General features: G+C 46.3%; 1 protein-coding gene across 1 annotated transcript; it reads left to right on the top strand.

The window, feature by feature from the left end:
• The first annotated feature begins 312 nt into the window (after nucleotides 1–312).
• On the top strand, nucleotides 313–23461 carry SLC39A13 (solute carrier family 39 member 13). Its single transcript, XM_065636701.1, has 10 exons — nucleotides 313–551; nucleotides 7249–7548; nucleotides 7984–8097; nucleotides 10847–10968; nucleotides 12212–12364; nucleotides 17600–17689; nucleotides 18067–18117; nucleotides 18347–18479; nucleotides 18613–18712; nucleotides 20644–23461. The coding sequence occupies exons 2-10, from the start codon at nucleotides 7281–7283 to the stop codon at nucleotides 20717–20719; spliced, it is 1107 nt and encodes a 368-aa protein (XP_065492773.1). The 5' UTR covers nucleotides 313–551; nucleotides 7249–7280; the 3' UTR covers nucleotides 20720–23461.
• Nucleotides 23462–25695: the final 2234 nt, after the last annotated feature.

The raw sequence follows: 25695 nt of genomic DNA on the forward strand, positions 1-25695 counted from the left end.
AAGCATATTCTGGAAAGAGGGGTCTTCCACAGCACGCGTGCTTCTGTCTCACTGCCCAGAAGCTCGTACGGTGGACATGTAAAAATACCTGCCTGTCTGTACGAGATGCGAACTGCAAAGGGCTGTTGCGAAGACTTTCTTTCCGCTTGGGCGCGATGCGCCGCTCCGGGGCTCGCCGAGGCACCGAGGGCCCCGGCGGCGGAGCTCGGGCCACTCCCCCTCGGCCAGGGCTGTCGGGACGGGGAAGAGCGCAGGGCCCGGCCCGGCCAGTCCCGCTTCCGCCCCGGCTCGGGGCCGCCCGGTGCCGCGGGGACCGTGCGCGGCGGGGGGGCGGCAGGAAGCGCGCCCGGCGCCCGCCCCCCCGCGGCGGCGGCCGGAAGCGCGAGCGGCGGCGGGTCCCCGCCGGGGCGGCGACGCTGGTGCCGAGGAGGCCGGGACCGACGTGGCCGGCCGGGGGAGGCGGGGCTGAGGGGCCGCCGGGCGGGGCAGGCCCGTGCCGAGCCGCGGCTGGATGGCAGCGGCGGCCCGGGGCACGGCGGCGGTGGCGCACGGTAACGACGGCTCGCGGCTCGGGACCGGCGCGGCGGGACGCGGGGGGCGGCCGGGCTACCCCCGCTCCGCCGTTGCGGTGGGCGAGGGGGGACTGTGGGAGCCGGGCGCAGCCGCGCAGCTCAGCCCCGGGCGGCGGCGGGACGGGGTGAGCGAGGGCAGCGGCGGGCAGCGGTGCCCGCGGCGGAGCCGAGTTCTGGCACCGGCGGGGCCCGGCCCGGCCCAGCGCGGGGCAAGTTTGGGAAAGACGCGGGCGGCACAGCCCGACCGGGCCGCTGCTGCCGGCAGCCGTGCCCCGGCCCGGCGAGACCGCAGGCTGCGCACCGCCCGCTCCCGGCTCCCCGCGGGCTCCCCGGGCCGGCGTCCACCCGGTGCAGCCCGCCTTTGCCGCAGCCTGCCGGGGGAGCGGCGCTGTGCGGCTGCCGCTGCGGGCGAGCCCAGGGCTGGGAGCTCAGCCCCCGCGGGACGCAGCGGAGAAAGTTTTAGAAGTCGCTCCTCCGGCAGACGATGCCGTGGGAAGGTCTGGGCGCCGGGGGGTGCCCCCCTCCCTGCCCCCCGCGGGACGCGCGTCGCCGGGACGTGTCCCAGCTGTCCCCCGCCGGAGCCGGCCGGGGTCTGCGCGGCCACAGTGGCACATGGACCCTGGGGGGCAACTAGGGTACTGGTCCAGTACGGTGCGTGATCAGGGTTAATTACTTCCCTCCCTCCCCGGCCAGTCTGTGTCACTTTGCATTGGTCAGCGTTCCTGTGATGGAAAACCCGCGCTGTCTGTCCCATCAGACGCCATCCGGGGTGATGTTAGAAACAATGACAAGAGCGGGGCCGCCGTGTTAATCGCTTGTAGATAAGAGCTGCGCCGGAGCCTGGCCGGGGGCGAGGGCTGCGGCACCGGGGGACTGCCCTCGGGGACGGGAGGCGGCGGTGCCTGTCTCGGGCTGCCGCGGTGAGTGGGGTGGGAGGAGAGAAGTCCCTCCTAGCCCTGAGGGGGTGAATCCCCAGCAAACTTTCCTCTTTCATCCTAGGTAGGATGGAGAAGGAGTCACGGTCTCCTAAAGGGCGGTGGGGTTCCATCAGTGTTTAACTGTCTTGCTCGCTAGCTCTTAGGTTTGCCTGGGGTCTGTAATCTGTTTTGATCTGTGATACGCCATTGTTCTTAATCCTGGGCATCTCCAGCTTTTAGCTGCGCATGCTGTGATGTGCGTGATTTGCAGAAATGCGAGTCTCTGTGCAAAGTGGTTTTTTATAAGAGGTATAAGGGAAAAGGGAAGAGTCCCACCAGAGCAGTGCATTCCCTAAAGATAGGTAGGGATGGAGAGAGAAGGGAATGCCCTGGGGAAACTGGAGACCTTTTGTGCCTCTGCCAGAGTCAGGGCTCTCAGGAGGAATTAAATGCTCTACACAGGGCTAATGGAGGGAGGCGGCTTGTGGAGAATTTTTTGGCTGAAAATTATGCTTCCTCCCTGGAAAATAACTTTTTTCCATTCCATGCAGTACTCTTTTGCAACTGTAAGACCAGGCAACCGGCTTCCAGGGAAAACACTTGTAAAAAAGCCTTTTCTTTTTCGTTTTTTTCCCCCAACAACATCTAAAATGTCATTGTGTGGCAGTGAGCAATTGTGCTGAGACAGAGATGAAGCTGTGTGGTCTGAGGAGGCAAGAGCATCTGGGAGCAGAGGAGACAGGTTGTTGCAGGAATCATCCTTGTGTCAATGTTTTATTTTCTCTTTTCCAATAGGTTCTTGCCTTGGCATTTTAAGTTTTGTCTGTGTTTTCTCAGGCAGTGCTTGCTACAGAGTGCTTGCTTAGTGAGCACTGTGGGCAGAAGCTCTTCTCCTGGCTTGGTGTGCAGCCTTCTGCCCACCGCTCAGGGGTCTGTAAATGGCAAATTCTCATTTGTTTCTTCTTCCTGAGCTGGGAAGACCTCACAGTTATGCCAGTCCTGAGGCTGTTGCAGAAGGAGCTGAGCAGACCTGACTCCTGAGTGCTCAGCTTTGAGACCTGCGTGGGACACATGGTGCTCTGGAGGTGCTGTCAGTGGTAACGGTGACCAGGTTGTGATCCTGCATGGCTGAGAGCTGTCATCCCAAACAGTGGTGTTGTCAAAACAGATGAGTAAATGAGGCACTGGCTGTTTCTCTCCCATGCATTCTTAAATAGGTCATATACCCTTCTTGAGAAAAGAAGGTTCTCTATGGCAATTTTTTTCTATGAACCTGGTTATGCCTCTGCCTCGTAGGGACCACAGACTTCTCTGAGCACCTTCAGGTGCTTTCTCTAAAAGTTTCTCAAGACCTCGTCTAGCTGAGTTCCTAAAACAGATGCTGTTGTCTAAAATCAGGAGTAGGTAAAGGTTTCTTCCACCCTCTGCGATTGTACTGGCAGAATATTATTTTCTCCCTTGAGCTTTTTTTATCCTAGTACTACGTCTTGACTGCTCCTTTTCTTCCTCTTAATATTTGTCTTAGGAGCAGCCAGCTTGAATTTAGAGACTTTACAAACCTTAAGTAAACGTAATGTCTCATGAGGAGCATGTGGTGATAAGATAGAGAAGCAAAGGGGCTACAGAGATAAAAAGCGCACTTTTTTAGAGCAAGTGGTTATGATTTGTTACGAAGAAGCGAATGTTGGGAATATACTGTAAATAATTAGTTGGCCACAAAGATCAGTGCAGGTGTGTCCTGGATGATGCACCAAGCTCCTCGTAGATGTTTTATAAGCATTAGGAATTTATTGCAAGAGATAGGGGATGTTCTTGAGCCACAAGGTAATGACGGTCAGGCAGCACAAGTGTGAAGAAATGCACTGTTTTTACCTTGCATGAGAAACAGGAGAAGAAAGACCTGTGGGCCACAGGAAGTCGACTGACACAGATGTGAGTTAGGGGAGTCGATTTTCTACTCCTTTATGCCCATTTATTGTCCACCACCATCCCTTTTTGGAGGAACCTGGTCCCTTTTGCTGCTGAAGAAGGACGTGAAGCCAGGTATGCAGCCTGTTTTCAGAGCCTTGAACATGCCCTTTGTCCTGTGTGCTACTGCCTTTCTCCAGGATTTTGGTCACTTAGTCTCAAAGACCCTTTCAGCTGTCCCTTGAGGCAGATGTGGGCTGTGAGTCTGGAGAACAAGATGGAAGAAATGGACCTGTTTCATCAGTTGCAGTGGTTTCTTTTCCAGACTGATTCTCAAAAGCTGTTAACTTTGTGATGACAGTATTGCAGAAGAGGCCAGTTTGTGCCAATTCGCATCATTTTTCAAGCTGGGGAGAGCAGTTCTTTTCCCGTGTGTGTTTCTTGCCTCTTCATAGGCATGTGGTAGTTGTATAAATCCTGATTTTTTTTCTCTGCTCACAGTAAGCTGTTCTCAGTCATTTTCTAGGTGTAATCCTGTCACAAAGGAAGAGGACATCTGTCAGGCCTGCTCTGAGGTTGGTAGGGGTGCCCATCTTTTTAAAGCAGGAAATTCGCTCACTGCAGGTTGTTTTGCAGCCCTTAGTAAGCAGAGAGAAGGCTGGTGCTGGTGTAATCTGCTTGAAGAGTCTGGTCACCTCCTTGTGCAGATGCCTCTGTCGCCAATGGCTTCAGCCTGTATGGGTACTCAGGACAGAAGAAACTGTTCAGTTAGGGGACAAGCTATAAGAGCTTCCTATCTTCCCCCCACTCTCCACCCCCAGGAGAAATCTGGGGGATTCTGTCTCATGGTTTTACCATAGTGTCTGTTTGCATAGCTGTGGGGGGAGCCAGAGGGCCTGTGAGCATCCCAGGTACGTTCCTGTGGTGGAGCATGGCAGAGGACGGCATCTCTGCCCCATCAGGCTCTCCTCACAGTTGTTAACAGCGCTCTGAGCATCGGCCCAGTGCCTGTTCACTTCAGTGTCTGAGCTGAACTGGCGTGTGGTTGCCGTGGGAGATGAAAATGTCCCTCTGCAACCCCTGTCCCTCCACTCCTTCCCTGGTTTTTTGAAGTGGGTGTGCCAACAGTGATTTACAGCTGACGACCTGCCCCCTTTCCTAGTGTCCTGCCAGTAGACCAAGGATTTCACCAGCTTACATCGAATTACAGGTGTAGGGCTGGAGGGACTTCAAGAAGGGACTGCAATGAAGTAGCAGGACTACTTGAAGACTTCAAGAGGAGGGGCGGCAATCAAGTAGCATCTGCATCAGGTGTTTATTCATTTTCTCAAAAGAAAAAAAACAAACGTGCTGGAGATTCTGCATCATAGATAACCTGTTTCAGTATATCACCTCTTTGGCACCACGTAAATTTGTTTCTTTGTCTCCAGGCTGAGTCTCGTTTACCATTTGAGCTGATGCTGCATGTAGAAGAAGAGTTGAGCACTTTCCCCCTTTCTTGTGACTTCCGATGTCTACAGACTGTTCTGTTCCCTTCAGTGTTGTCTTTTTAAGACGAAACACACCCAAGTCCTTCAGTTGTTTTTTCCAGATCATGCTTTCTACACTCTAATTTTTGTTTCTTTCCACTGGAATGTCTCTGATTTTTGCATCTCTTTTATAAAGAAGAGTATGTGAGGCTGGGTGTAGTTGGCTGGCTAAAGTCTTCACTTGCGTGGAGCAGGAGAGAATCCCTGCTTCTGTGTCACACCTACAATCTAGCTACTGACATGTCCCAGGATGTCATTTGCCTATTTTGCAGCAGGCTTATGTTGATGGTTTGGAATTAATTTCTGAATCAATGTAATGCATGTATGCAATTTTTTTTGCAGCACATTGGAGTTACTTAGTGTACTGTTTTGTACTGATCTTTACCGAGGTTGTTTTGATAGAATGCCATAGGTAGGTCTAGGGGTCCTGCAGCCAGATCAAAACACTATGATAAGATGCCACAAAATCCTGAGCTGATTTGAACTTGCCATGTTGCGGGACTTTTTCTTGTCCAAAAAAAAAAAAAGTGATGGGTTTTGTATGAGTCAGTAGAGTTGACACTTGAGCAGACATTATCTTGCCACAAAAAGTTTTAGTGGTTCTTCCACAGCTAGCCAAGCCAGTGTCTTCATTGGTTCCTTCTTGCATCTTCCCTGCTCCTGATGTCCATGGTCACTGTGCTTGGAGCTTGGTGTCCTCCTTCAGAGGAGCCATGGGACCCTGTCCTTTGATTGTCTTTTTGGTTGCTCACTGCAGCTGGGCCTTCCTCCTGCAGTGATCTAGTTCAGGGACTGAAACTGGAAAAGGGCCAAGCCTTTAAAAAAAGGCTTTCCTGCTAGTTTGTTCTGACCTTGCTCACTCATGGAGTCATGCGTGAGCATGGTGGGGCACAAGAGGCAACACTGCCCTTTTCAGTGGCAGTAAGCGCCTGGATTGATTACAACACTCTGGATTTTGTCTGGATATTTCAGGCCCCTTTCTGTCTGGCTGTTACTTAATGCTTTGCTATCTTTATCACTTTCTTATCTTATAGGTAACTACAAAATGATCATTTAACTTGATCAAGAGTCTTTCAGAGGATTGAAGTTACCGGTCTGTTAACTTAAGTCTTCTCCCACCTTTTTTTTTTTTTTTTACCTTTTCATAAAGGTAGGTGAGGCATGATGCTGCTCCAGCTTTCTGTGGCCTTCCCATATTCCTGTAAATTTTCAAAGATGGTCACTAACGCTTCAGAGATTACTTTGACTGGTTTCTTACATGCTTTCAGGTGAATGCTCTTATTCTCTCTCAATCTACAGCTGTTTTGTGAACATTTGTTAAGCTTTTCTAACCCACTCTTTTCTCTCATTTCCAAATTAATTTTGCTTGTCACATTTCACTTTTTCTTCTAGAGACTGAAGAAGCATTTGTACTTCAGCCTTTGCATCATTTGCTTTCTTGTTTGCCAATGAGAGTGTAATTATCTTTATTTTCCTCTTCTAATATGCCCACTTTTCTCCAGTTTTCTTGACTGAAGAGTTCTTAGTAACAGCTGCGCTGATTTTGACCAATATACTTCTAGGAAAGAATAAAAATAGGACAAGTATATATGATATTTTCCAACTACTCTTCCAGCCCCCAGCTCCTTTCAGATAAGGGGATTTCCTGAGTCCAGTGTGAGTGTCTAACCATGAACAGTCAATGGATATGTTTTTCTAGTACTTCTGTGTCTTTTGTTGAATCCATGTAAAATTTTCCATCATTTTTGGAGAAGTACTACTACACAAGTTACATGCTGGTGAAGAGTCACATTTGTTTGTTGTGTTTTGAAGCCGACCCTCACTGGCTTCATGTGATAGCTGTTAGCACTTATGTCTGAAGAGATGGTGAATCATCTACCCCTGTTCACTGTCTTTACACCACTCATGATTTTACAGACCTCTGTTACGTTGCCTGTCTTGTATCTTAATTTGTTACATGGATGCTGTTCCATGGCAAAGAAAAGACTTATCTGGGCAGCATCTCTGGTCAATACCTTTCTCTGAAGCCTTGGGACACTGAAGGGCGAGGACAAGGGTACTGGGAGTCCTTGTCCAGTCCACCTGAGGGGAGATGCTGAAAGCCAGATTTCACAAGATGTCTCGTGCAGTTTCGTGCACCCAACAATAAACAGCCTCTCTGTCCTTTAGTGCTATTTTGAAATCAGGAAGAGTTTCAGATGTTCTTTATGGGGATATGTACCTATGCTAAGATGCTGAGGGAGGGGGTGGTGTGACCGAGGCCTTTCCTCCAGGGTGGTGGGAGGGCATGCTCTCAGAACTGCTCTCCCTTGCTCTTTTCAGAAATTGGCCAGCCCGGCTGAGACTCCTTAGCGATGACAAAACAAAAGCTTCCGCTTGATTGGATGCTGTCTTTGTTTCTGATTGTGGCCTGTGAAGCTCAGCAGCTCCCAAGGGGTCATGTTGCTGCTAGTTCTGGTCCTCTGTGCGAGAAGGAGGCAGAATCCTGGGGAAACCTTTTCAGCAGCGAGCGGCTGGATGCATGGATCTGTTCCCTCATCGGTTCGTTCATGGTGGGGCTGAGTGGGGTCTTCCCCTTGCTGGTGATCCCGTTTGAGACGGGAGCTGCTCTGCGGTCAGAAGGTAAGCCTGCTACCTGCATTACCCTTTCTGAAGCCAAAGTCCTGGGTTGTGACTGAACGGCACAGTGATGAACAGGACCTTGTCACAGAAATACTGTCCTTTACAATAGGCCATCCCTTCTGGTGCATTAGTCCATACCTGGCAATTTGATAGGGAGTCCTCAGACAAATGCAAGCCCTGGACGGAGCTCGTGCAGAGTATTGTTTGCTTTGCACCTTGCTTAGTTGAGGACCCTCCCACACACTGCTGTCCCAGCCAAGTGGTGCAAGGGCTTTTCCTTGCACTCCAGCTATTTGTTTTGTGCTCTCTCCTTTGAAACCTTGCTTTGCGGATGCTTCCAATTTAGATCTCCTTGTGCAAAATCTCAGCTGGAGATGTTTTGGCTCCTGGCTGAGTTGTGATGGGTTTTTGTTTCTTTCTTTTTTTTTTTTTTAGCTGGATCACACCGTTTGAAGCAGTTGTTGAGTTTTGCAATTGGTGGACTACTGGGGAATGTGTTTCTGCACCTTTTACCTGAAGCCTGGGCTTACACATGCAGTGCAACGACAGGTATGAAGGCCTTATGTGCGTAGAAGCAGCCTGTGCTATGCCTACTGCTACATTTTTTGAGTCTGTTCTATCTTGAAAACATGAGGCCAGCCAGGCTGGGCCAGCCCAAAAACTGGTCTAGGCTGGTATTCTCTTTCAAACAATGTGTAAAAGCACATTTCTAGGGAAGGATATAAGAACGATAAAAACACATATAATACTTCATCTTTGTACTCTGCAGTCCTCCAAAGATTTTGAAATTGGGGGCTTCCTGAGTTGGCCATGGTGTCTTTATGTTTAGTAACTTGCAATAGATTTCTTGTCTGTCAACTTTTCCTATCTTGCCTTGGACTCCTGTAAATATCTGTTGATTTTCCTTGGTCCTTTCTGTAAGGAAAGGGAACGAATCCTTAACCTGGTGGGAAGTTGTGAATGTGTGTGTTGTCTGGTACATGGAACTTGTGCACCATTGCAGGTGGAGATTCTGCCCCATCGGATGCATCTTGTCAATAAATCTGTCCCTGTAGAATCATAGAATTGTTTTGGTTGGAAGACCTTTAAGATCATAGAGTCCACCGTTAATCTAGCACATGCAAGTCCACCACTAAAACATGTTGCTAAGTGCCACAGCTACATGTCTTTTAAACACCTCCAGGGATGGTGACTCCACCACTTCCCTGGGCAGCCCGTTCCACTGCTCGACATCCCTTTCCATGAAGAAATTTTTCCTAATATCCAATCTAAACCTCCCCTGGCACAACTTGAGGCCGTTTCCTCTCATCCTATCACTTGTTACCTGGGAAAAGAGACTGACGCCCACCTCAGCTCCTTCAGCTGCTCCTCATGAGTTGTCTACTCTAGATCCTTCACCAGTTTTGTTGCCCTTCCTTGGACATGCTCCAGCATCTCAATGTCTTTCTTGTAGTGAGAGGCCCAAAACTGAACACAGTATTGGAGGTGCCGAGTACAGGGAGACGATCACTTCCCTAGTCCTGCTGGCCACAGTATTCCTGATACAAGCCAAGATACTGTTGGCCTTTTTGGCCACCTGGGCACACTGCTGGCTCATGTTCAGCCAGTTGTCAATCAACACCCCCAGATCCTTTTCCGCCAGGCAGTTTTCCAGCCACTCTTCCGAGCCTGTAGCGCTGCCTGGGGTTGTTGTGACCCAAGTGCAGGACACGGCACTTGGCCTTGTTGAACCTCATAAAATCGGCCTCAGCCCAACGATCCAGCTGGTCCAGATCCCTCCTGTATGGCCTTCCTACCCTCAGGCAGATCAACACTCCCACCCAACTTGATGTCGTCTGCAAATTTACTGAGAGTGCACTTGATCCCCTCATCCAGATCATTGATAAAGAGATTAAAGAGAACTGGCCCCAATACTGAGCCCTGGGGAACACCACTCGTGACTGGCCGCCAACTGGATTTGATTCCATTCACTGCAACCATTTGGGCCTGGCCATCCAGCCTATTTTTTACCCAGTGAAGAGTACACCCATCCAGGCCATGAGCAGCCAGTTTCTCCAGGAGAATACCATGGGAGACAGTGTCAAAGGCTTTACTGAAGTCTAGGGAAACAACATCCACAGCCTTCCCCTCATCCTCTAAGCAGGTCACCTTGTCACAGTGTTACACCTAGAGCCTATTTCTTGAGACTAACTGGGGACCCTTTGCTGGGTACTTTGACCTCCGGGAGCCCAAATATGTTACCCTCTCAATCTTTGCTCAAGAAGTCATGGAAAATTGTCCGTAGAACCATGACAAAGATGGGGCTGGGGGACAGGGGGACAAAAAGGAAATGCACATGACAGAAACCTGTGTTCACCAGTGAACTTAGCACTGTTTAGGTTGGGATAGAGCTCGTGATATCGGTGTATCACCTTCACCAGAGTTCTTGAAACCTCTAGTGATTGTATCTCTCTGCTTCAGCAAACTCATGGCTTAGAAGGCAAGTGCGGCTGCATCCCACCCGTTGAGAATTCAATAAATCATTTCCCTGCTGGAAATGTGAGAGAGAGAAGAGGAAGCCCTGAGTGTCCCAGACTTCATTGCACCTTTGTCTGGGGATTTCAAATCTGCTAGGCCTTTGGTCCTCTTCTTCCTCACAGCTCTGGCGCTGCCAGCAGAACCTGCTGTCCTTTTTCTCTCCTTTCCGCAGTGGTTCCCAAATGACTCTGTGTTCCTGCTCTAGCTTGTTTGCTTCTGCCAGACTGTCCTGAAGCATAAGTGTTTCTTTGACCCATGTAAGCCCCATTACAGAGTCATTCTGTTCTTCCACTGCAATGCAATCTCCATTTCTGCAGCCAGGCCGAATGGATGATTATCTCACAAGCTTGGCTGTAATTGAAAAGAACGTTTGTAGCTTTGGGCCTAATAACTTGCCCAGGTGTGGCAGAAAGGGGAAGGTGAATCTGCAGCTCCGCTAATGGCAGATTTCATGTCAAGGCTTGCTGCTCAATAGATACAGCTGCAGGATTTGTGTTGATGTAATCTTCACTTGCCTTTGGAGCTCAGGGAAATTCCCAGTGTTGTCAGGAAATATTCTGAACTGCACTATTGAAGGAAAAGGGATGGTGTCTCTCACTCTGAGTTAAGTCAAACTAATTTGCTCTGAGATGTGTTTGCTCCTTATTCCTCGGAGGAGGTGTTTCCATTGTCATTTCTTGTTTTTTGTCTTGGAACTGTTGTTAAACTGAGCTAAGGTGGATTCACATGTGGGAAACACTGTACTTTGTAGCAACATGAAGATTTCTCTCTTGTCCCTCAGGAGAAGGGCAGAGCTTTCAGCAGCAGAAGCTTCTGGGTCTCTGGGTGATCACTGGTTTCCTGACTTTCCTGGTGCTAGAGAAGATCTTCCTAGAGAACGAAGAGAAGGAGTGCCCTAGTGTGGTAAGTTAGCAGCCAGAGGAGAGGGAGTGCTGCTCTGTTTGGAGCACTGTACTAAACACCTTATCTGACAAGCTCAGCAGATGATCCTGAAGCTTATCTATGCCTTTGGGAGCTTTATGCCACTGGACTCTAGAAGAAAGGTGTTTCATCTCCAGGCTTTGGTTTTGTGGTTTTAGCTGAGATTTCTCATCTCTGGGCTGGTTTGGTTCTTGATGTGGTCTGTGTAAAACAGAACTCCCCTTTCGTGGGGACTGGGAGCTGGAGTACTCTGCGATGAGACTCTTGCTCGAGTCAGCTTTGAGGAATGACAGTTTGCTGATGCATGTTCCGCTGAGCTGTTGTGACTCACTCCGCTTCTGGGTCCTCAGTCAGGATGAAGACCAGCCTTTTCTGGAAGGTGTTTCTCACTGCCCACTCTTCTTGGGTAGGGCCTGGACCAGGTGTTTGTTCAGGTAACTTTATGTGGTAGAAGGGGTTTATGATTGGCCAGGTAATACTAAGTAATGGTTCAGAGGACAGTCACCCAACTGCAAAGGAGCAACATAGACAGAGGTACCAGAAGGTAATTCCAAGATAGAGGAGGGCAGCTAGTCCTCAGACATCTGCACAACTCCTAGCAGCAGCTCTGATAGACAGTTCAGTCCTTGCTGTGCCATGATTTTTGAGAGGTGAAACTGCAGGTCAGGCACTGCATAGGAGCAATTAGGTGTTATTTTGACGCAACTTTGAAGTCTGAAAGGAACTTAATCTTCGCATTTACAGAGAAACTGAAGTCTGAGATAAACATTTTGTTGTCTGAACACTGACAATGCCAGCTATAGAATAATTCTCTAGACTTAATTATTCTGATGCACTGGGGAGAGCAAGATTTTTTTCTTTTCCCCATTCCCTTCCCAGATGGAGTTGTATTTCTCTGGGCCACAGCTGCCAGCAGGAGTGGCAGGCTCAGTCCATTGTCATTCCAGTGGAATGTGGCTCATGCCAAGGGTATGTGACTACAATTCCTCCTCTCTCTTTCTACTTTCCTTCTCTTGGTGATTGAGGAGGTCTTTGTTCTTGTTGTCTCACAATGCTCTCTGAAATCTGTCTCATTTCTGGCAGTTGTTATTAAACTTGGGTACCAAAGTGCTGATTTGCATTGTAAGGACGAAAAGATCAAGATGAAGATTGGATTTCTGACCTTGATTCATGCTCATTCATCACTGACAAAAAGGCAGTGACAAGTTGCTTTCCCCTACTTCAGGGCTGTGATTCCAAAGCACCAGCTGGAAAGATTCCCAATGGAAGTGGCTACCCCCTGCTGAAGGTGGCAGGCCAGTCCCAAAGAGCAGGAACAGGTTCAGCTCAGTGTAATGGCTCCTCTCTCCAGTCTTGTCCAACAAACAACAGAATCAAGGTAAGAGAGGTACAAACTGACCTTCATATCTTGTGTTTTCAGGGCGCATATTTTAAAATTCGGTTAGGAGGATGAGTTGTCTGTGGAAAGAGCAGTGTCTGAGTGAGAAACTCAGTGTTCGAGTGAGTTGTGCTTAATTTTGCTCTGTCAAAGTGTCTGTCCAAGTCACAACAGGGAGGAAATAGCAGATTTGGAGAAAATCCACTCTGCAGCTTATGCAAAAGAGGCAAAGCCACCATTGTAAAGGCATAAGCCTGATGATGTGCATTTTGGCTGAATCCTGAGACCATAGTACAGTACTTTCACATTTTATTACTCTATATCTTGTAGCCATTATATCTTTATCTGCTTAAATTTTTGTACCATGATTTCTCTGCTCTCTAGTGCCTGCAGTGTACCAATTGTGAGCTGCACATTTAAGGCACCTTTTGGGAGCTTTTTCATAGTTGAACCTACCTACTGTAAAACTTAGAAGTTCACTTTCTCAGATTAGCAGTTTATTTGCTGCCAAAAAGGGCTTCTTGTCCATTTCTGCCTCCAAACCTGAATTTCCCATCACTTCCTTTGCACTGGACTTCATCTGACCCCACAGTGAACCTATTCAGGGAGCTAAACAGGCAAAGAATTAGATTTTTTTTTTTTTTTCCCCATAGGTTTGGTTCTCTCCTATCTTCTTGAATCAGCTTGCCATGTAGACAGGCAGCCTGTAGTGCTGGGATAAGAGAGATCAGCAAGCTCATAGGGACTCGCAGTGGAGGAAGGAAAAGGAGTCCTGTACCACCAGGCAGCGGCGAACCTTTAGATTGGCTTTGCTTTCAGTTTTATGTTACTATCTTTGCACTGCGGAAACCCCTGTGTGGGTGAACATTAAAAGCAAGAGAGTAAATGATCACTTTGTGAAGGAGGACCTATAATTTGAGTTTGAAAGCCCATAAAAATGTGCAGGACTGTAGGAGAGTAACTATGAACAGAAACTGCGGTTGCAGGAACTAGCCCAAACCTGGATATGTGGTCAGTCAGAGACTCTTCAGTTTTTCTATTTCAAATCTGGTTTGCTGTAATTTTGTAGCTCTTACTACACAGTGTGAAAGATATGCTGAGGTCCTGTGTACTTTTGATATCTATCACATTCATGTAACCTATACAGAACACTGCACAAACTACAAGGTGCTGCATTGGCATTTCTAGAGGTGATAGTGGTGAAGAAACCAAGATTACTAGGTTATGAAACATTGTGCCATTATTTTAGAAATGTTTATATAATGAACTATGGACTTAGAGGATGGCTAGTCTACCACTGATTGCAAGTAGAAATGAAACACTGACAGGGGACACAACTGCTCAGGGCCTGGTCCTAATGTAAAAAATAATAATAATATAATTAATGCTAATCGATATGATCTTATGAAAGATAAGTAATTGTCAACCAGCCACTTTTTCCCTGCCTTTTATTCAGTCATAAGATAGTTTGATAAAGGTAATGACACTGGTAAACGTATATAAAACATAACTTTCTCCCACATTCAAATAAAACTAGTACTGCAAGAAATCAACTTTGCTAATATTAACTGTATTAAAAATCAGTTCTTATATATTACCAACAGTGACTGGATTAATGCAGCCCCTCTCAAATCTGTTCACTGGTGGCTTATGATTTTTGTGATTATTTATAAAACCAATATATCTTCACATTTGCAGATGCTACTATATTACTTAAGTGGCACATTGTGACTGCATGAGGTCAGCGAAATCAGCTAAACCGAGTGACTTCATCAAAAGAGCTGAATTTTTAACATGTTTTGATACATGCAAATATTAAGGAATAGATTAAGAAAGAATGCAGATCACATTTACAAGTTAGGGACAGTTTCTAGGAAGTCAATGCCTTGGAAAAAGGTACAAGAATCACAGTAGGAAATTGTTTGAACACATTCTTCCATTATGATTCTACAGCCAGGAGGATGAGTGAGTAGGAAGTAGTATATAAGAGGCAAGTGTTCCTCTTTCTGTATAGCAGTTGTGAAACAGCTATCTGACTTTTTCCAGTTGTGTTATTCACAATAACCAAAATACTACTGATAATTTGTAAAGGTATTGAAAGAGAGCTGAAATGATTATTTTAGGTTTGCAGTATGTAATAAGAGGTGCTTTTCTTTAGCCTTTAGCTCTGCAGACATGACAGATCAGAGGCGACTTAAAGTATACAAATACCCATGTAAGACGCATGACTAAATTCAAATAGTTAAAGCTATACCAAACAGTAGCAGACTAGAAATCAAAGACAACTCTGTAACTGAGGGTAACTTGCCAGTGGACCACCTTACCTTAGAGACATAGTAGATTCTTTGTCACTTGTGGGCTTTAAGCTGTGATCTAAGCTGCTTTCTACAAAGTACACTACAGCTTAAGAAACAGTGGGCTTTGTGCAGAAATTGAATGAGATTCTTTCAGTTGTGTTATGTAGAAGGTCTAGACAACCGTGGAGGGCCCTTCTAGCTTTAAAATCCTAACACGTCTGTTCAGTCTTACAGACTGTTGTCAATATGCATGAAAGAGAAACTAATGAGTTAACGTGTCATTTTAAGTTTCTACCTTCTGAGCATATAATCTGAAGGTTTTAACAGTCTTTCTGTTAGGGGGAAAATTACCAAAACTACCAAGGTATTCCTGCATTGTTAGCCTGTTTCCTTAGGCAACAACATAAGCACTCATTCCATCTGTCTGTCCATCTGTTCTGCCCTTCATTTTCAATAACTTTTGAACCCATAATTAATTTTACTTGAGTTCAAGAGAGGATAGAAGTCTTGAGGGTAATCAAATTTCTTCAAGTTCCATAAAAATCAGCGTGGCGGTAGAGGGTGGATGCAAACTAATGCCCTTGTGAAAAACCCTGGCAGAACTGAGGTGTCGCCTGCTGTGTGGCAGGTCCGCCTGGCTGGCAGGTCAGCAGGTAAGTCCCACTGCGCCTGCCTGGCATGAAGTTGCCGTCATGCAGTGCAGAGTGGGGAAGGAACATGCAGGGAAATGGCATTGCTGGAAGTGAGCAAAGTAGGTGCTTGCAAAGAAAAGAGTGAAAGCTGTAGCAAGCCAGACTTCTTCGGTTCTACTGTTCACTCAGTAACCTCCTTTTTTTTTTTTTTTTTCAGAAAACAAAGGGAAAGGTGCTATTTAAATAAATTAAGTGACCTTTCAGGGCTTAATGATTAGTAAGCTGTAATCAGTCGTCCTTTGTCCATATATATTAGATCTTCTGCTCTTGAGCTGCTGCTGTAATAATGTGTCCTAGCTTGAAAACTGCAGGTGGGAGGCTTCCTTTGCACCCAAACGTAGATCAGTTCTGTCCTGTATTGCAGCCTTTATTCCCTCAACAAGCAAAAACTTTGTAGAGTACTTCTGCCTTGCTTCTTCTCTCTTTTTCCATGTGGCACATGGGGTCCTTGCTGATTTGTAGAAGTATGTTTTATTGTACGGTGACATTAATTCTGGAGCATGAACATAAACACTTCATCTGGCTGTGCTTTTTATGAGCAACGAGGACATCCTATTAGGAATTCACAGAATGTAAATGTCAGAGGCTCATAACTGTCAAATCAACCCAATTTATTTCTGAGCACTCCAAGGCTTTGCTTCTTTCAGTGACAGCTTTTGGCCAAGCCACTGACAAGAAAAAGTCATAATGTTTTAATCATGAATTCTATTTTTTCCGTATGCAGATATGGGAGCGCATTTTTGTGTAAAATTTATGTGAATAATTCTTATTAGCCTGTGGAGAAAACACAATCACATAAAATCCCAACACGAAAAGGAGAAATTTTAGACAGTCATATTTGACTGAAACTGCCATATTCATGGGTCTGCCTATATGTGTCCGTTTGTGTTCCCCTTCTCACCAAAACATGCAGGGAACTTCTGCATCTATTGTGGAGATGTTACTTAGATTGTTACTTAAACGTGACCTGTTGTTAGGCTTTGCTTAATTCTTAATTTTCATATTTAATCATCAATACACTTTTAAAAGTTTAGAGCCTATAAAGATGTCCTGAGATTTTGCCAAAGAAGTGCCTTGCAGAAAGGTGGTGCTTTGGAGAGAGACACTTGACAGAAATCCCGACCTGAACTGTGGCATACAGATGGCAGGAAGATGCCCCAAGCAGAGTTTGATAGAAACAGGGAAGAGCAGAAGACTAAAAAGTGCCCATGAAACCCAGACTAGTCTAGACAGTCTCTTGACTTGGCTGGATGCTGCCCTGTGTGTGGAGTTAATATATGCCAGCTTAGTTCTTGCAGTCTAGAGACAGCCTGATGTGTTGGCTAACCCCTGGTTTGATAATAATTTAAACTGCAGTGCCATATAGTGAACTACAGTATCTCAGGACCCATAAGCAGTAGTTTTTGTTAAATCTAATGGGGAGAAAACAAACCCAAACAAAATCAAACTTGTGAGCAAGAGAGCTGGGTTGGTACCCTCATAAGTCCCTTTAGGTCAAATACTCAGAATTTGTCTGCAGATGACCATAATTAGCATGATAGGGAGGTCTAACATGGAGATGGACTTGGGAGGAAGGAAGCTGCTTTATGCTTATAGTTTTAAGAAATGTGTTTATATGCAAATGTGTACACATGCTACCCAGCCTTCTAGCAGGTGGTTTATGGGTGAGTGTCATCACTATCTTCTCTTTTTATCCTTTGTTAAGGGAAAGCAAACCCACAAGCACAATCTTTTTTAGTACAATGCTTGAAGATTTGTTTAGTTATAAAAAGCACTTTGAGCAGCATTTGCTCTCTTGCATTGTTCTTGCCAGCTTTTGAAGAAGAGATGCTTTACTGTTGGATATTAAAGTACATGCCTAGAAAACAAGGTCGGGTCATATTCGAAGCCAGTCACCTGTGTAAATTAGTGTTACCTAAAATTGGTTCAATTTAGAGTCAGGTATATTCTTGCATTTTGGCTTTCTTCTTTTTCCTTTCTCTTTTTCTGTTTCTAGAGCTCTTTGTCATTTGCTTAAGATGATTATCGTGATCTTGGACAATGCTTGCCTACCTGAAAACTTCGTTTACTCTAAAACTGAATGTAACATTTAATTTGTACTTGAGCACTGACATGGTTTAAGATCTTCACCAGAAGTGCTGTGTCCTGATCTTTCCCATCTGATCATGACTCTGTATAACCTGTGTCTAAGCCATGTGCTTTCATTTGTCTCTTCCTTTATCATGGGCTCTTCCTTCTCTTTGCAGATTAGTGGATACCTCAATCTGCTGGCCAACACCATTGATAACTTCACACATGGCCTGGCAGTAGCAGCCAGCTTCCTGGTTAGCAGAAAGGTAAGGTTCCTGCCACCAGCTGGGTACTGAACTGGAAAGGCCTCTTATCAAGTGTGATGCAACATGCCAAAAAAAAACCCAAAACAAACCCAACCCGAAGATGTGAGGAGTTCCCTCCTGTTTTCTGGAAGTTTCTGAGAAAACAGAGACTACAGTAACAAGTAACCCTATCCTGACCTTCTGATGCAGAGCTTCTTCAAACCTGGGACATTTTAGACATTAGGGGGAGGGTTAGCTCATCTACCCTTATGTCGAATAGTTCTAAACTCTGAGTAACAAGACTTAACTTGGAGAAAGGGGTCTTGATGTGCTGATGAAAGTGTCATCTCTCAGAGCTGCAGAACTGTTTCCTAATCACCTTCTCTCCTCTGCTACAGGTTGGGTTCCTAACCACAATGGCCATTCTCCTGCATGAAATCCCCCATGAGGTGAGTGAGCTTTGTATCCTGCCATCATGAGGGATCACAAGGGTGCTCCATCTACTAAGAGGAGCGTTGGGTATGGTTAACATTCTCTTGTCCCTTTGAAAACTGCTCCCTCTGAGAGACTGGTAACATGGAAAACTAGAAACAGTCTTGAAACACCAGTCTTGTTATGGATGGCCTTTGTGACTGAGAATGTTCATATTCATTAACTGTCAGCTCTTGGTTTTCTTAGGTTGGAGACTTTGCAATCCTACTCCGGGCTGGCTTTGACCGCTGGAGTGCAGCCAAGATGCAGCTTTCAACAGCTCTGGGGGGAATTCTGGGAGCCTCCTTTGCAATATGTGCTCAGTCACCAAAAGGAGCAGGTGAGGCTCCCTGTGACCTCTGTGGGAATAGGAGAGAGGGTCTGTCATTCTCATGTGTGTATCTTCTTTCCCTTCTCTGTTCTCTTCCATGGCTTTGTCTCAGTAATGACAAAAGCTTTCTCTATTTGTGCAGGGGAAACAGTAGCCTGGATCCTCCCTTTCACTGCTGGAGGATTTCTGTATATTGCCTTGGTAAATGTTGTGCCTGATCTCCTGGAGGAAAAGAATCCTTGGTAAGTGTTCCCTCCTGTTCTGCTGCAGCAATTTTTTCTGCCAAGGAGTGGGGATATCACCCTTCCCCATGCCTGTTCTGGGAGCACATGAATGCCAGCTTTCCAAATCTCATGGGCAAGGCTGGAATCTAGATAGACTGCTGTGCTAGCTATTGCATTTATGAGACCACAAAGACCATATAAAACGTAAGAACCTTCAACTGGGTCAGTCCCAAAGATTGTGCTAGCACTGTATGTAGCATGACCAGCTAGAGCAGGTTGCTCAGAAACAGGTCCAGTAAGGTGACCTGTTCTCAGTGTTGTAGGTTAACCCCAGCCAGCAATCAGGACCCTGCAGCTGCTTGCTCCATGCCCCCCTCCCCACTCACCCCCTAAGTGGGATCATGATACTAATGGTAGGAAATATCTCATTGGCCAACCTGGATGTCAGTCTAGGTGCTGTCCTGTTGTGCTCCCTCCCAGCTTCTATTTGCACCTGCAACTGGAAAGTTGAAAAAGTCCTTGGTCTCCTTGGCAACATCCAAAACATCATTGATTCCTCGCATTCTTTTCATACCAACTCTAAAACACAGCCTGGCTACTGGAAAGGAAAAATTAACTGTGTCCTGGGCAAAGGCATGGGAAGTTCAGTGTGTTATCACATTATTCACACACTAAATCCAGAATGAAAGACTGTGATAACTACTAAAAAGAAAAGATTCTAACTACTGTGAAGAAAATTAGCTTGATCCCAGCAAAACAAGCACACCCAGTCTGTCTTGCTAACTTCTGGTGTGTTCTGGTTTAGGGACTGTCTGAACCAGGGCCCCATAGAGGTGTGTGTGTCTGATAACCACATGTGAACCTATCTTTCACATGTTTCTCTCATCCCTTTTTGATGCTATCCATTACTTTGGGCTTCTGCGATATTCCTTTGGCAGCCAGTTTGCATAGTGTGACAACACTGTGTTAAATAATGCTTATTATTTGGTTTTTAGCCTCTTGATTATTGATTTTTATTAGATGTCACTGTTGTGTGAGTAGAAAAGAATAGTTTCTTCTCTTTTATCATTCAACATTTCATAGTTTGTTATTGTATCCCACCTCAGTCATCTCTCTTCTGCACCGGTGTATCTATATTCTGGTATATTTGGCCTCCCTGATCTGTATTCTTCTAGTTTCTTGCAGTCTGATTAAGGCTGTAGCAGGTCCATACCCAGCTGTACCACAGTAAAGGCCCTCCCAAATCCGCTAGCAGAGCTGCCCCTGAATGTTCCCTCCTATTTTAGATGTAATGAGACAGCTAACTTCAGTAGTTTAAATAAGAGGCCCTGGCTTAGCTAGTTCATTTTGACTGAAACAGTTAAGGAAGTGCTCAAAAACCAGCTCCACAGTTATATCTGATGATGCAGGAACTTCTGGTAGAGAAATGTTAATGACCAATTGGGAGCTTGCTTTTGGGTTGGTAACCTCTTGTGCTGGCAGAGCTGTTGGCAGGGTACGCAGAGGTGGTAGGTACATCCAGCAAAAACCTGAGATGGTGCTGAAAGAATGGCAAAATTCATTAGCTTTTTTTTTCCTTAACTGTACTTGTTAGCTGGATGAGGTCCCTAAAGCATCTGTGAGCATGCTGCAGAACTGCTGGTTCTCTTGTGAAAGGACAGGAATGTATACCTGGGTAGCTGCATGACTGAATCAGCTTAAATAGATTTTGAAACCTGAAGTTGGACCTTGCAGCTGAATGGAACAAATACTTGTCAGTTTATAGACAACTTCTTTGCTTGGGGTGCTGAGAAAGAGTCTTCTCAGCTGCATGAGTGACTTCATATAGCTGTTGTGTTCTCCTTGTGCTAGATTTGGAAGGGCAAAGAACACACCATTTGTGAACCTCTACACTGCTGCCTACTGGGACTGGTCTGTGGCTCCTCCTAATTCTGTTGTTTCTTTCCCAGGAACTCCCTGCAGCAAATTCTGCTCCTGTGTACAGGCATTACAGTCATGGTGCTACTCTCGCTCACAACTGAGTGACCTCTGCGCAGACCTCATGATGCCTCCCAGAGCCACCACAGTGACTCTGAGCTATTACAAAGCAATAAGGAACACTAATGTTACTTTCTATGTGTGTGTGTGCAGATCTGGCTGCTAGTATGAGAAGCAGGTGAGAGAGGTCTGGCTGTGCAGGACTTCATTCCCTGGCTCTCCTATCCCTGTTCTGCTAAAATCCACACATCAGGGCTTTCATTTTTTGTTTTAATGGAGCAAAAGATACAGTGAGCAGAAATGAACTGAACAACTGCTCCACAGCTAATGGACAACATTTCATTTGGTTCATTCTGATGGAACTACATCTCCCAAGCTCTTGTGTGAAAACAACAGAGGCGATTCCTGCAGCTGATGAAGAGGAGGGACTTGTCCTACCACTCTAAGGGCTGGAGGCAGAAGAGAGATGGCAAAGCAACAATAAACTAACAGCTTTAGCCAGAACTCTCTACCCACGAGGAGTTATGGTGCTATGAGGTAGAGGGGAAGGGCAGCTTTCCAACTTGATCTCTGACTTTTCATTGACATCACCTGTTCCTAAAGGTAGTGTTAGCCTCAGCAGTCCACCTGTTTGGTCTGTTTTGTATTTGTTTATATTGAAATCAAGCCAAGAGCTTGAGGAACTTTAGGATAGGTCACTACAATTAAGTGTCTCAGCTTGGAGATTACTCGCCTCAGCCCTGACCACTCCAACAGCCAGCACAGCCTGTTTATCTGAAAAATGGTCAGTAAATGTATCTTCTGTTGCTATGCTATCAGCTCATGTAAATCTGGAAGGAAAGCCATGTAGTTGCTGCTACTGACCTCCTTTGCTTTGTAACCATTAGCTGAACACGTCTCTGAGCCTGCTCTTGAGACCTGACTCACCCACCATCTGCCTCATACCATGTTTAGAGCTCTCTGGAGGTGTAGCAGTTAGTCCTGCCTGGTGTGCAACAGCAGCCCTAGGCTGTCAGGGCAGAGGTCTAGGCAGGTTGGGCAGTAGTTGAACACTACAGCCTGGTCAGCAGCCGATAACCCCTGGTGAGCTTTTCCTCTGTTCCTCTGTTCAGTGGAGACTGAACAGAGCATGCTATAACCAAAAATATAGATAGTAGCCTATTTCTGGGCTTCTTACCTCACAATGGAGTTAGTCTGTTGGGGATGAATGGGTAAGAAATAATACTGACAGCTCTCAAAGGAAGGGGCACAGCAGCAAAGAATACTGGAGGGAGGGTGAAATGGGAAGGGTGAAACTGCTGGTGAAAAGACTTTTTTTAAGTGGGTCTGGAAAAACTGTGTGCTAAGTAAGGAGAAAAAGGGATACGAAAAGTTGACAATAAGTATGCTTTAAGAGTTTTCTGTTGTGTGATGCTTAGGATAAAATTTTTTACGATTTGAGACCAATAAAAATAAGTGACATTTCCAGTGCTTTCCCACATCCCAACGGGGCTGACCAGGCCGTCGTTCCAAAGAGATATTTTGTTGTCACAGACGTGTGCACAATTACTAGATCATCTGTTCTGTAGAGCTTTATCCTTGCTTTGCTTAAATCAATTTAAAAAGAGGTCTAATTGAGCTAGTGGAGTCATTGAATACAAAACAGGTGCCACAATGAGAATTGCACCAACTCAGCTCTGTCTCTAAACAGCTTTTGTAAATCAGTATAACTCTGGTCTGCACAGGGCTTTATCAAGAGGGCTCATCCCTTGAGAAGGGCGATTTGGGTCAAAGCAGCAAGGCAGGTACACTGCCCACAGCGGAGGCATTTACTTCCCTAAGAGATTCCTGAACTGTTGACACAGGTTTTTTTTTTTTATGACAGCTCCTGTCCTACTTTTCAGGGAGCACTGGAGAGCTCATGCTTGCAGTTCTCTCTGCCCAGGAACTGCTGTCTAAAATTTTGTCAGCTTTCCTTACCCCAGGCTAACATCAGTAACTAGTTTCACTGCAACAATGAGGGAGGCTTAGTGCAATTTTTGATTCCTCTTTACAAGGTTGCCTTCCTTTTCCAACTACTTCCTCTATCATGCAGTTTCCACAAAGTCTGAAGGTAGCATGTGCTTCCTGCTTTCCTGGAAGGAGGATTAATCTGGTAAGCCTGTGGGGACTGGTGGCATATGCTAACCCTCTAGTTCTAGCTTTGGGGTGTTTTTCCTCCTCACCCTCCACCCTTCCCCAGAGACTGAGGCTAAGCAGACCCTGTAGTAGGGCTCTGGAGGAAGCAGGTTTGCGCAGAAAGATGTGCCTGCTGTTTCCCAAGATGTCTTTCTCAAGATGAGGCTGATATTTAAGCTGAGGCATTGCCAGGGGAGTGCCCATGAGTTGGTGTTGTTGCATCAGCACTGAGCCTTGCCAAGACTGAAAACCACAGTCTGGATTTTGTGCTCAGTGTTCAGGAATGCAAAGTGGATGACACCGAAGAAAGAATTTCTGAGTTGTTTTTCTTGGCTGCTACCACAGGCCTGGACAGTCTGCAGTTCTTGGGAAGATACCCTGGTAGAAGGTAGCACAGGCCTTGTGGGAGGGCAGGACTCATAAGTTTTCCACTACATCAGGCCTTGGGCTGAGGATGCAGAGCCTTGGGAGGAATTGGAGCATCACTCCACTACATTTGTCACTTTTGGAAATGCAGAGAGAATTGTATTTTCTAGCTCTATTTTTTCAGCTGCTCTTATGCATTTTCCCCCTTCATCTGTATTGGTCTGCTCTGCATGGAGACAATAGAGATGAAATAAATGGTTTTCTGTGTGGGTGTGTGCTTTTTTGTTGAAGCTACTACTTTTCATTGAATTAAAAATTCAATTCACATTTTATTTGAATTGCAGAGCAATATCTCTGAGTTAGTCTAGAGAAGTCTGGGCTCTGTCTTGCCCTCCTTTCTATTCCTCAGAGTTTCACAGTTGAAAGAAAAGGTTCTAATCCTGTTTCCTGTTCCTGCTGCCATGGGACTGTGGGCCAGGAGTGGTGTGGTCCAATCATAATTCTTGGCTGCTGCTCTGGGTTCCCTGAAAAGCATCACCAGGTGAGTTGCTCTTCCCTGAGGGAAGAGCTTGCATGGTTAACTGACTATCCAGAGAGTTTCGCAACCATATTTTGTTGTGATTAGTGGGGTTTTTTTGGCTTGCCTTTATTTTTTTTTTTTAATCTAAAAACCTCAAGGCCTACACTGGTTACCTGCCATGTGGGACAAAGGCACAGTCATCAAACACTGTATGTAGGAATTTCCTAGAAAGGACTAAGGGGATTTTCTCTACCCTTCAAAAACATGGGTTTGGAGCATGTATTATCCCACTCCTCATTTTAAAGATTTTCAACCTGTAAATGCTGGACGGTAGTACATGGCCCTCAGTTCTTACCAGAAGTTTTCTTTAGGAAGAAGGAAAACTGTAACCCAGGAGCTGGAAGAAGATGAAGGTGGGTAGGTGATCAAGGGCATGATTTAAAGGTCTGGGGGCTTTCCCAGCAATCTACATTTTGGAATCTCTGTCCCTGGATTTGTCATGCTGCTCTCTTTGGCTGTCCTGGTACCCCTGCCCCTGGGGCTGTGAGGCTCTCTCCCCCATCCCTTTTTCTTTCTCAAAAGCAGTCAACAATAACAAGGATTAATCAGCTGCCTCGTTCACAGGCTCCACAGAGTGGCTCTGGCACAATTGCTGCAGCAGAGGGGAGAACAATTGGAAGGAGTCTCATACTTGTCAACTTTCTAAGGTGGTGGTCTTGCCAAAGCCTCTGTGTTCTGAAACTATAGCCTGAGGAACTGATGTAGAGTGTAGGGTGACATAATAGGATTGCGGATTTAAGAAACATGAATAATTGGCTCTTTCCAGGAAAGAGCTGTTATAATTGAAGGATATTTCCATGTTATCTAGAGCAGCGACTGTATTTGAAATTTTCTCATTCTTGATATGGAAGACTTAATTTAGCTGGTATGTGTAGGAAAATTCTTTTGACAGCAGCCCTTTCAATTTGTCTGCCTTGAAGGCACTAATGTGCAGTTGCATGGATGATAATCCCATCTGTCCAGTATGAACTGCTGAAGAGGATCATGCTGAAATGTGGTTAAAACAAGCTTTATCTGTGGTTGCTGCACATTCCCACCAGGCATAGTGCTGTGGGGAGAGAAGAAGCACTCTGTCCTCGGCAGGGACCCTGGGAGCAGTCCTGGGGACGGCATTTGGGTTGTGTTTGGTGTCGCCAAGAGTGCAAGAAGTGACAAGTGGAGGTGGGGGAAAGGATCCGAATCTCCTACAGCTGAACATCCTGGCAGACAATTTAAAGTACTTTTAAGAAACCAGACTAGGATTTTTAAACTGGATATTAAATTTATAATTTAGACTTACCTTACCACTAGATAATTTTATCTGGAGGCCAGAATTGAAAACACTCTGTCCTAACAACTGGCTTTGCAGACTGATAGAGCTGCAGCTGGAGGAACAAGTCCCACAGAACAAGCAGGATCAAAAGGGATTTTGTGCCTTTGGAAATCCTGCATTTAACTAATGGCTTGGATTTAGCCAGCTTCTCATTGCATAAAATAGATTGACATTTTTCAGCTCTTCAGGCCTTATTTTCCATTAACTGATAATGAAGGGTTGAGGAGAAATCGTAACCAAAATGCCAACAAGCGCTGCTGCTAGTGGTGTATTTCATCCACGTTTTAAAAAGCGCTTGATCCCCTGAGGTCTCGGTGTCGGCAGGACCGGTCTCTGCCCTCCGGCCAGCCCAGCCCCGGCGGCGGCTCCGGCGTTGGAGGGGTGCGTAGGGGCGAGAGGGGGCCGCGGAAGCAGTGGGGGACCCTCCCTCACCCTTTCCCCAGCTCATCCCCTGGTAGCTGCCGCTCCCGCCTTCCCGCCGGCCGGGGCGAGCGAGGGACCCCGCCAAGGCCGCTCCGCTGTGCGGGGCCGTTAGCGGGGCCGTTAGCGCGGCCGTTGCTGCGCGCGGGCCGTGAGGGGCCTCGTGCCGCGGAGCAGAAGCCCGGGCCG

The sequence above is a fragment of the Caloenas nicobarica genome, chromosome 5 (assembly GCF_036013445.1).
Source record: "Caloenas nicobarica isolate bCalNic1 chromosome 5, bCalNic1.hap1, whole genome shotgun sequence".
Classification (NCBI taxonomy): Eukaryota; Metazoa; Chordata; class Aves; order Columbiformes; family Columbidae; genus Caloenas; species Caloenas nicobarica.

Bases quoted from the DNA above. Each gene is read 5' to 3' on its own strand.
- SLC39A13 (XM_065636701.1), top strand. From the start codon at position 7,281: ATGACAAAACAAAAGCTTCCGCTTGATTGGATGCTGTCTTTGTTTCTG. The intron at 8,098-10,846 runs GTATGAAGGCCT...CTTGTCCCTCAG, and splicing joins CACATGCAGTGCAACGACAG to GAGAAGGGCAGAGCTTTCAG. The intron at 18,118-18,346 runs GTGAGTGAGCTT...TGGTTTTCTTAG, and splicing joins TGCATGAAATCCCCCATGAG to GTTGGAGACTTTGCAATCCT.